The sequence below is a fragment of the Otolemur garnettii genome, unplaced genomic scaffold (genome assembly GCF_000181295.1).
Source record: "Otolemur garnettii isolate 467f Iridium unplaced genomic scaffold, OtoGar3 scaffold00004, whole genome shotgun sequence".
In the NCBI taxonomy this organism is placed as follows: Eukaryota; Metazoa; Chordata; class Mammalia; order Primates; family Galagidae; genus Otolemur; species Otolemur garnettii.
In genome coordinates, this window is record NW_003852399.1 from 31,176,371 (window position 1) to 31,188,321 (window position 11,951).

Below are 11,951 nucleotides of genomic sequence, written 5' to 3' on the forward strand. Positions count from 1 at the left end.
AAAAAAAAAAAAATCAATAAATGCCTGAAAATGTTAAATACGTGAAAGTTTGATGGAAATAGGATATTTACATAGTATTAAAGTATCTCCCCACAAAGTGTCTCACTAACACTCTTCTAAATCAAATGTGAAAAAAGAAAACTGGAAAACCTTCTGAACCAAGTAATAAACAGTTAACATCACAATAGGACAAATCAATGTCACATGCTTCCTGACATGATACACGGTAAAAAATGCAAGACAGCACTTCTGCGACATCGATATGCAGATTTCTAAGAGACTGTGACGGCAAAGCAGGACTATAGTTTATGTCTTTAAATTTTATTTTACTATAAAAAGTCTCTGAGCTTCAAAAGTATTTAAAAAACTTGAAGTTAACACGAAACAGTGAGGAAAACACTGATGGGAATTCAAATGACAACCTTTTAATTCCATCACTCAACCAGTTACTGATAGACTCATGTCTATTTCCCAGTTTGCAAAAAGAAACTGGATAACCTATGTTATGTTAAGCTCCTAGAAAGAACCAATATGGGAAGTACTTAAAGCTTTTTACACGGAAATAAATAACAAAAGGAAGATATAACACAACCGTAGCAACATTTGGGAAATAAGATAATTCTACCCAGCTAAGGCTTTGTCCTGTTAACATTTCTTTTTACTTTTGGATGGAAATTTTTCTAACCAATAGAAAAACTCCTTCATCACATTAAACAGGACATACTATTTAACCATTTCACCATCACTCGGGATCATTGTTACAAACATCTATTTTTAGACTATCTACAAGGACAGCCTAAGTATCTGACCCAGGTCCACCTACCTAAGAGCTGTCCCAGATAGTGAGAAAGGCCATGTGCATTATACAGCAATAGGGCAAATAACCTCTCAGTCATTCTAACATTTATTCAGTGCCTACTAAGTGCCAGGCACTGTGCTAGACACTGATGATAGGTACCAACTTCAATCTAGTAGGGAGAGGCACACACATGAGAAACAAGCACAGAGTGTCAAGACTACCGTACTAGTATCGAGAACCTGTGCCTTCGGTTCGCAGCCTCCGTAGAGCCGCTGTCGCTGTCTAATGCCAGCCTTGCCTCTAGCTCGACGAGCTCCAACCAAAAGAGAAGTGGAGTAAGTAAGGAGGTCTTTATACCATGGCTCGTACAAAGCAGACTGCGCACAAATCCACCAGTAGTAAAGCACCCAGAAAAAGCGACTGGCTACAAAAGCCCCTCGCAAGAGTGCGTCCTCTCCTGGAGGGGTGAAGAAACCTCATCGCTACAGGCCTGGTATGGTGGCACTCCGTGAAATAAGACGTTATCAGAAGTCCACTGAACTTCTGATTCGCAAATTTCCTTTCCAGCGTCTGGTGTGAGAAATTGCTCAGAACTTTAAGACAGATCTGTGCTTCCAGAGTGCAGCTACTGGGGCTTTGAGGGAGGCAAGGGAGGCCGGCCTATCTGGCTGGCCTTTTTAAAGACACCAACCTGTGTGCTATCCATGCTAAACGTGTAACAATAATGGCAAAAGACATCCAGCCAGCACGTTGCATACATGAAGAACGTGCTTCGGAGTCCACTATGATGGGAAAACATTTCATTATCAAAAAAAAAAAAAAAATTATCTTCTTCCTGTTATTGGTAGTTCTGAATGTTAGATTTTTTTTCCCCCATGGAGTCAAAAGTATATGATTGCGACTAGAAAAATAGGAGACAGAAATCAGGTACTGGCAGTTTTTCCATTTTCATTTGTGTGTGAATTTTTGATATAAAATGCGGGGATGTACAGCATTAATGCGAGTCAAAATTTTTCAGTGAACAAGTTTCAGCAGTTCAACTTTATAACAATTAAAAATAAACCTGTTAAGTGTTTCTGGACAATGCCAACATTTGGATTTTTTTAAAACAAGTAAATTTCGGCTCGGGCGCCTGTGGCTCAAGTGGCTAAGGGTCAGCCACGTACAATTAAGGGGGCAGGTTCGAATCCAGCCCGCGCCCACCAAACAACAATGATGGCTGCAACCAAAAAAAATAGCCAGGTCTTGTGGCAGTTGCCTCTGGTCCCAGCAACTTGGGAGATGGAGGCAGGAAACCCGCTTAAGCCCAGGAGTTAGAGGTTACTAGGAGCTGTGATGCCACAGCACTCTATCCAGCTTGAGGTTCTGGCTCAAAAAAAAAAAAAAAAAAAAAAGTAAATTTCTTTATTGACAGCAAAAAAAAAAAAAAAAAACAACAAACCTGTGCCAAGGAAAAAGTGGCTCCCTAATAGGGTGAATGACATGAGTGCACTCAACACCACCACTGCTACTTCCTCCCCTCCTCACTATAGCCTGAGGCCCCTTGCTTACTCTAAGCAAAACAAAACTCCAAGAAGCCTAGGTAAATTAGATCTGAGATTTTCCCAGGAACCTAGAGTGAGGATGACTAACCTGAAGTCATGGCCTGGTATTTTTCCTGATATTCGGAGGACTTGCAAAAGATGGATGTCCAAAATAATCCTGCACAATCTCAGAGGCCAAATCTTGCAGAGATTGTTGATGGACAGAAGGCAGAAGTTCTAATCTTACTTTCAAGTTTCATTTGTATTTTAAAAACTATTTCTTATTTGTTAAATCATTAGTCAAGAAGGGTCCTCAAACTTTTTAAACAGGGTGCCAGTTCACTGTCCCTCAGACCATTGGAGGGCCGGACTGCGGGCCCCAGGACAAGTCGGCTGCTAAGCAGGACAGGCAGCAGCGACAAAAACACCTGGCCAGCCGCATGTGTCCAGCCAGCTGGAGTTTGAGGACGCCTGGAAGAGCCTCTACTCCACACAAGTAACAACATGGGCAGGTTAAGTACCTAGCCATTTGCAAATATAGTATATATAGTTAAGAAAACCTAGCATGTGAGTGAATTAAAAATAAAGAATTATGTTCTTAAATATTTGTAAATCCATCATAGGCTATCACTGGAAGAATATGTAAGAAATTTTCTCTGGAGGGAAAAGTTATAACACTAGTGGATATGAGTTTGTCATCAAAAAATAATTTTAAAATAAATAAAAATAATACAAGTTAGTAGTTTTGGCTCTTACAGGTTTTTAGTGCCTTTTCGCTATTGCTGCCTTGTTCTCCCATAAATAATCAACAAATAAGGTGGTGAAGAAACAAAATTGTTAAGAAGTGATTACAACACTGAAATACATGTATTTTGTTATGCTACTTTTTACTTAAATGTAATTCAAAAAAATTGTACTTACTTGCTCTGTCAAGTTCAAGGTGGTTTAAGTATTCTATGATAGTACTTTGAGAAGTGCTTAAGACCAGGTACTTTGAGATCAAAGGTTGCAGAAGGGCAGCCAGGCTAAGTCATTGGTTTCAGCCACCAGACCCAGATTCCAAGTAAAGCCCGGTCGGAAAGAACCAGGTGACTTGGCGGATCCAACCCACCTCCACAAATGATGAAGGACAGACTCCCAAGTCCCAGGCCTTCCCAGCACTAAGCAGGACAACAAAACACTTCAAACCCGACAGCTTGAGGCTATTCCAGTAAACCTCAGGCAAATTCCCTAATCACTATAAAACCCTGTTTCCTTTTCTATTAACTGAGGTAACGTGACATGTTGCATTCACTATGCCCTTACCATGTGCCAGGCATTGTTCTAAATGCTTTAATACTCACAACCCTAAATGGTAGATCTACGCTTATCAGTCACAATTTGCAATAGGATTAAATAAATTACTTGTAAACTATTTTGCATAGTAAGAGACACAGAGAAAGAACTCAAAATTAGCTATTATTATTAAAATAACTAGACGAATAAAAAAGATAATACACGCAAAAACGTAAAATGAGGTTAAAAAATTAAAGTTCAGGCAAGGTGACAAGTCTAGGCAGACGAAAGAATGATGCCCAAATTCATTGGCCCCTGTGAACGTCCCTGGTACCTTACTGTTGGCACTCTGGGCTCACCCGCACGCGGAGCCCACCGGAACGCACACCCCGAGTCGCGAGGAAGGCGCGTGTCCGCTGGCGCGGGCCGGACACCAATTCTAACTGCGACCACCCAGACACCCCGTTCCTCGACCTCCCCCGGGGCAGCCCGGGCTTGCTCACCGCAGTAGCTCCAGGCAGTAGTGGTCGGTGCCCAAGGCACCCGGTCCGCTGGCCGCAGCCACACTGCGGCTGGACAGTGTGGGCCCAGGCAGCCGCCGCACGCGCGCGCACAGACCCCGGGGTGGCCGGCGGCGGCACAGACCCCAGATGCCAAGCCGCAGGGGGCCCCAGGCCGAGCCCAGCGTGGAGGCCGCCATGACACCCGTGCCCTTCGACCCCGCGCCATCCGCGCGCGGCCACGCCCCCGCAGGTCGCCCCGCCGCCCGCCTCTCAGTCGCCGGTAGCCGGGGAGGGGCCTTTGCTGGAAGAAGAGCCAGGTGTCGCTGTGGTCCTCTGCATCTACGCTGCCGGCTGCTCTGTGGCCTGGGTTCCCGGAAAGCCGCGCCTACGTCCGGATGACCCCGCCCGGTCTTCTCAGCCCTCTAAGCGCACCCAAACGCCTGCCAGAAGTGCTGGACGCCGCCGGCTTCTGAAAAAATAACTGCCGCTTTGCGTCCTGCTAACCCCGATATCCCTTGAGAGCAGAACGCGTTGTACTGTTTCTCAACAGGGTCGCCCTTGGCACTTTGGACTCAGAAGCACTGGAAGTTTACCATAGCTAGATGCCCAGGCATGGGTGAACCCTAGGGGCCCCGGGAGAAACTTCCCCTTTGCCCTCTGAAATTTCGCTAAAAAATCAACTGACAAGAGGCAGATTAATTGGAAGAACGGCATAAAAATGTAACGTGTATACATGAGAGTTTTTAGAATGAAGACCCCAAAATACAGGGGATTGCCAGTCTTTATGTTTAGGGTCAATGAAGTATGGACAGCTGTGTATAAATACGACTGGACGAAAAGGATATAATAGGATACGATGAACTGAATCGGGGAAACCTAGCAAGGCCTGTGTATCTAGATTCATCTTGGTCTCTCTGAGCACGTATTCCTTCCTTTGGGATATAGAGCAAGACGCTCTCAAGGTAGATCAGGTACATTTTTTTTTTTTTTTTTTTTTTGAGACAGAGCCTCAAGCTGTCCCCCTGGGTAGAGTGCCGTGGCATTACAGCTCACAGCAACCTCCAACTCCTGGGCTCAAGCGAGTCTCCTGCCTCCGCCTCCCAAGTAGCTGGGACCACAGGCGCCCGCCACAACGCCCGGCCATTTTTTTTTTTTGGTTGCAGCCGTCATTGTTGTTTGGCGGGTCCGGGCTGGGGATTCGAACCCGCCACCTTAGGTGTACGTGGCTGGCGCCTTAGCCCGTTGAGCTATAGGCGCCGAGCCGATCAGGTACATTTTTTATGACCCCTTTTCTACAGAAAGATGAGGGGGAAATTAGAGTAATATTTTTTAGGTTTTCTGGCTGGCTTTGGGGAAATGAGGTTCTGGTTTTATGATCTGCCTTGGAGAAGAGGGATTCTAGTTTCTGTGGCTAGCCTGGGGGAGAATGGTACTAATACAGGAGGGCGGGAGAAGGTCAGAGAAAAGCTTGCTTTTTAGACTATGTCTGAGACCTTCATTTGGGGTATTGTTTTCTGAGCTCCAGCACCACCAAACAACCACTGCACCACTGGCTACCTCACACCTCCAGGAGAAAAACACAAAGATCCCGGACATAAGCAAAGCCTTGAGCCATCACCAATCCTACCTGTAGCTAACCTGTTTGTTGATTGTTTCTCTCACTACACTATAATTACTATGATGGCAGGGTCATTGTTTTGTTTCCTGCTTTTTCCCTAATGCCAGTCCCTTAAAAACTGTTGAAGATGGGCTGGGTGCCTGTAGCTCAGCTCCAGCCACATACCCTGGAGCTGGCGGGTTCCAATCCAGCCCAGGCCTGCCAAACAATGACAACTACAACCAAAAAAATAGCCAGGCGTTGTGGCAGGCGCCTGTACTCCCAGCTACTTGGGAGACTGAGGAAAGAGAATTGCTTAAGCCCAAGAGCTGGAGATTGCTGTGAGCTGTGACACAACAGCACTCTACCCAGGGTGACAGCTTGACACTCTGTCTTAAAAAACTATTAAAGATGAAGTGCCTGGACTCACATAAATAATAAGAAGTCAGATAAGATTCAAACATTCAAAATATTAGTCTTTTCTGGGGAGGAAGGGTATGGGGCAAGGTATAGGTCTGCTTGTCCAGACTTCTGAGATCCAGCATGGAACTCTAGGGAGTTAAACTTCTTCCTTAAACCTTAACTACCAGGTCCTTATAAAGATGTATTTATCAAGGCAAGAGGGTAGAGTTTGTGACAGTTTACTGCTACTACCTTGATTTCTAACTTTTAAATATTTGTTCACATGGTGTGTTGGCCTCCTTTCATACTCTTACCCTCAGGCCCTCAATTATTAGAGTCATATCTAGTTGCCACCACTGGCCTGGTCCAAGCTACTAGCTGCCTAATGCCTGGATATTCCTGCATCCAGATTTGCCCAATGTTTCAGGAAGACTGTTCTTTTAAAAATCTGATCATGGCCTTTCCCTACTTGACAGCCTTTACTGTGCTTCTGTACAGTTCCTCCATTATGTGGCCTCTGTTTCCCTTTGTGCCTCAACACTGGTCATTTGCCATTGTGACTCCAACTTCATGTTTCTGCTTAAACCCAAAAGAGAGCACTTTGTCTAGACCAGCAGACAACCTGTGGATCACGACCCACAGGAATTATATTAAAGGGCCCTGGCATTAAGAAGGTTGAGTACCACTGGTCTAGACCTAAGAACTCTAACCAATTCACCCAATTTTGGTTTTACTCCCTCAAGATTGCCTCTTTTCACCTTATGCAGACCACAGTCCCTCCTTACAACATCCTCTCTTCCCTCCAGGCTTCTTTCTATCTGTTAGCTCTGACAGACGCTTATGAGTATTCTCAATACCCATTTCAAACCTGCTCCATAAAAAGAAAAAATTCACATATCCACATTTCTAATTCTTACCTACTGTCCAACTACACTTTTCCATCTAGACATCTTGCCATTACTTCAAAGTCTCTATGTCTAAAAACCAAATTAAACTAACTCCTCTTTTTAGTCTTTTTATTTATTTGGACAGTGTCAAAATCAACCAGTGGCAGCACTTCAAAGTCATCTTTACCTCTTCCCTCTTCTATAGCTAATGTAATCTAACTGGTCAGACCCTATTAACTCTTTTTCTTTGTATATCCACAGCAGGATACCTAGTGCAAAACTACCTGTAATCAGATCTTGGCTCTACCTCCTACTATCCTATGATCTTGAGTGACCTACCTGCCTTTTCTTGTGTCTTAGTTTTCTCACCTGTAAAAGGAAGATGATAATAACACCTACCCTATAAGGTTATTGTAAGAGTTAAATGAGTTAATATATCTAAGACACCCAAGACAGTGCCTTGCCTGTAGTAAGCACCCAACACAAGTCCTTCATGTAGGGAAAACATTATAAAAAAATTTTTCAAATGGACCAAAAATATTGCTGGGTGTCATTAATGGAAATGTCCCAATTATTTGTTTCTATGAGGTCTTTGCATCTTTCATTATCTTTGAGCTATTTTACAACTCTGTAAGTGTGGAATATTGACAGCAATGCAAATTATTCCTGTTCATAAATGTGCAAATTGTGTTCAGTGGAAATTCAGTTGATTATTATTCTATGGATGGTGACCAGTTTTGCCCATCACATCTATTAGGCAGATTATTTATGCATTTTTTTTTTTTTTGCAGTTTTTGGCCAGGGCTGGGTTTGACACCCACCCCCCCACCTCCAGCATATAGGGCCGGACCCCTACTCCTTTGAGCCACTGCCTATATCTGCGTCTGGTACTTTGAATACTCTTTAGAACTGATTGTAACATCTTACTGGTTCCCTCATTATTTGATGAGTTACATGAAAATTTTGATGTGTTCATTTTATTTCTGTATGAAAGTTATGATTATATCATTTAAAAAAATTATTTTCTGTGCAGGTATATTGGCTGGTGCCTGTAATCCCAGTAATTTAGGAGGCAGAGGCAATAGAATCACTCCAGGTGAGGCAGTCAAGACCAGCCTGGAAAGCACTGTGAGACCCTGTCTCTGAGAAAAAAAATTATCTTCTGACAGCTATCATTAGCTATTATGAACTTAGCTTCCATTTTATTTCCATTACCCAGTTTCATATCTAAGAAACTTGTTTTATTTATTTCCTAATAAGTCTATAGTGACAAATATAGCCATTTGTAGTTTTCACAAATACATACTAAAGATATTATGAACTTAAAACCTGAAGGTAGAATTCCAATTAATGTCAACCAATGAAAAATTAAGAACTTTGAACATTATCCTGTGGATAATATATTGTTACCAACTAACATTAAATAAATATCTATTATTCCTAATCGTAAAATTAATTTTTATACATACTACTTCAGCCTTTTTTAAGAATTGTGAGCACATGAAAATAATATCTTAGTCTAATTTCCTGACATCAAAAACAATATTTTTTTCTTTTTTTGAGACAAAGTCTCACTTATATCGCCTTTGGTAGAATGCCATGATGTCTCAGCTCACAGCAATCTCTAACTCTTGGGCTTAAGCATTCTCTTGCCTCAGCCTCCCAAGTAGCTGGGACTACAGGTGCCCACCATAACACCTGGCTATTTTTTTGTTGCAGTTGTCATTGTTGTCCAGCTGGCCCAGGCTGGGTTCAAACCTGCCAGTCTGGGTGTATGAGGCCAGCACTGTAACCTCTATACTATAGGCACCAAGCCCAAAAATATTTTTGAAACATACTTAACACTTTTATTTATTCAGAGTCATAATCAAGGCAGAAGCTCAGTGCTTACGCAAAATATTAACATTAACAACATACATGACCATAGTTTGTGAACCTGCCCTTTAGCTGGGGCATTTGTTGTGTCTTCTTTTTTTTTGAGACAGAGTCTCACTCTGTTGCCCTGGGTCAAGTGCCCTGGCATCATAGCTCACAGCAACTTCAAACTCTTGGGCTTAAGCAATCCTCTTGCCTCAGCCTCCCAAGTAGCTTGGACTATAGGCACAACACCCAGCTATTTTTAAAGACAGGGTCTCACTCTTGCTCAGGCTGGTCTAGAACTCCTGAGCTCAGGCAGTCCACCACCTTGGTCTCCCAGAGTGCTAGGATTACAGGCGAGAGCCACCTTGCCCAGCTTGTATCCTCTTTGGTGTCCACTTTATCTTGGAGCAAGATGATTATAATCGATCAATCTGTGTAGTTGTGCATGAAACATAATAACATTTCTTTTCATGCTTTAGCTCAATAAAGACTGACCTTTGGTTGATTGCTACATTTTAAAGAATTATGTCTTATTGTTACAGAATATTACTCCACCTCTTAATTTTTCCATGACCTTAAAGAAGTGAACTCCATTCCTTACATTTTGAGTCAGATGAGACTGTCAGCTTTTACATGACACTTTGTGTATCTAAAGAATCTCAGAGAGTCTATGCCAGACCACAACTGGTTAGACCTCACTGGACAAGAAACTCCACAGACCTCCTCCCTTTCCAAAGCCCTCAGGGATCAACTGACTTCTCGTCAGTGCATTTTGTTTTATTATGTGTTTTGCATTACATGGAAGGTGCTAAAAAATGTATACACATTTTAAGAAAGAAAAAAAACTTTACATTTGACTTCTGCAATTACAAGAGGTGCTCAAATGTGACTTGTGGTTATCTTTTGTTATGGGTAAGTATTGAGTACATGTATTACAATTTTAATGCAGTTTTTTCTTTCTTTCATTTGTTGACACTCTCTGTATATATGTTAAAGGCTTAATAAAGGAAATCTGGAAAATATAGGCAAATTTAAAGAAAAAGTCATGCTAAAACCTTCATTCAAACAATATTTGCATTTTGTCATTTTCTTCCATTTTTTAATCCACACACTTGTTGCTTATTTTTACATATTGCCTGTACAATATTATTTTATTAGCCTAATGTTATCGTAAACATTTTCTTATGACACCCGGCCTCTGTGAGCCGTAGCCTTTCCAAGGGAGCGATTGGGTGTTCGCCTCCTTAGGGAGAAGATGTACTCAGCCATGGTGCACCCGGGTGGGCAAACCCCTTCAGCGCATCACACCTACAGCTGGTGCACGATGGCCTCAAGGGCCTGCAGCTGTCCTGCTGGGCCCACAGCCCCTTGCCCCCCGATGCTCTCGCAACTTGCCAGCGGCCACTGTTGAAGAGTACGGTTGTAAATTTAGCTCCGTGAAGTATTATGCACTGTGTGGCTTTGGTAGGGTCTTAAGTTATGGTCTGACACACACTGCTGTCATTTCCCTGGCTTTAGTGAAATGCCGAATGCCTGTGGACCCCCAGAAACACAAGGGGATACTTAATGGATTCTCAGTTACACATAAAGAGCATGGTGTTTGTGGTTTAGCTAAAGGATGGGCTCCAGCTTTCACTGGCTACTCCATGTAACTCTGCAAGTTTGGTTTTTATAAAGTATTTAAAGTCATGCTTGGAGAGGAAAACATCAGACACCTCTCTGCGGCGCACATCACTATATTTGGCGGCCTCCACTGGTGCTGAATTCTTTGCTGACGTTGCCCTGGCTCCTACAGAAGCTGCTAAGGTTTGAATTCAAACCCAACCACGTTATCCAACATATTGAGGGATACAGCACCCAAGATGTATAAGGAGGAAGGCCTGAAAGCATCCTACATTGGGGTTGCTCCTCTTTAGATGAGACAGATACTATAAGCATGATGAAGGTCACCTGCTTTGAACATATTGTTGAAGCACTGTGCAAGTTTGTGGTTCCTAAGTCCCACGGTGAATGGACCCAGCCAGAGCAGCTGGTTAACATTTGTGGCAGGTTACATAGCTGGCATCTTTTGTGCAACTGTTTCTCACCCCGCTGATTCTGTGGTGTCTGTGTTGAATGAAGAGAATGGTAGCAGTGCTTCCCAGGTCCTGCAGAGACTTAGATTTGAAGGTGTAGGGAAAGGACTCTGCCTATATCATCATGGGTGGTACTCTGCACTACAGTGATTCATCTATGACTCTGTGAAGGTCTACTTCAGGCTTCCTCGCTCTCCTCCACCTGAGATGCCAGAGTCTCTGAAGAAGCGTGGGTTAACTCAGTAATAGATCAAAGCCAATGTGGACTGAATCTGCTTACTGATCAGTGTTGAAGAAAATATTAAAAAAACTTTTACATATTTGACAGTGTAGGAAATTGTCTGTTTTAATTACTGTAGTACTCTTGCTTAAGGCAAGAGTTTCAAATCTGCTGTTGAAATAAGCCCAGCTGTTCATGAAAAACAAAAACATTTCCTTAATGCTATTATTTCATTCATTTAAAAATACTTATTAAGAGCCTATATATGCCTAAACTGGGCCAATTGCCAGAATGCCAGGATGAATGAACAGACATGCTCCATGTCCTTGAGAAGCTTCTTCTTTAGTGATAAACAAACAAAAATCATCACAAAAAAATATATAATTCCAAAATGTGATAACTGCTGTTGTTTTTTTGTTTGTTTGTTTAAAGACAGGTTTCACTCTGTCCCCCAGGCTAGAGTGAAGTGGCACATGATCATAGCTCGCTGTAACCTCAAATTCCTGGGCTCAAGTGATCCTCTTGCCTCAGCTTCTGGAGTTGCTAGAACAGCAGGTGCACACCATCACACACAGCTACTTTTTCTTATCTTTTTAGAGTCAGGGTCTCTCTGTGTTGCCCAGGCTTGTCTTGAACTCCTGGCCTCGAGAGATTCTCCCACCTCGACCTCCCGGAATGCTCTGATTACAGGCAAGAGCCTGATTACTGCACCTGGCCTGCTATTATATTAATAAGGATATAGGTTCAGCTGCTCAAACAAAGACACACACACAAAAATAGTGATTCAAGCAAGACAGACATTTATCTCTC

The 11,951-nt window shown here is 42.8% G+C and overlaps 1 protein-coding gene and 1 pseudogene across 3 annotated transcripts in view; one reads left to right on the plus strand and one right to left on the minus strand.

Moving 5' to 3' along the window:
• Positions 1–4,523, minus strand: part of NDUFAF6 (NADH:ubiquinone oxidoreductase complex assembly factor 6) — a 30,143-nt gene extending 25,620 nt beyond the window's left edge. Inside the window, exon 1 of one of the 3 annotated variants that reach the window (XM_003782469.3) lies at positions 4,101–4,523. In XM_003782469.3, coding sequence (XP_003782517.1) covers positions 4,101–4,297 — 197 coding nt within the window. In that variant the 5' untranslated portion in view covers positions 4,298–4,523. The remainder of the gene's footprint in view (positions 1–4,100) is intronic. The other 2 variants (XM_023517814.1, XM_023517813.1) reach the window with 2 other exon arrangements.
• LOC100958434 lies at positions 4,296–11,167 on the plus strand (annotated as a pseudogene).
• The last annotated feature ends 784 nt before the right edge of the window (positions 11,168–11,951 follow it).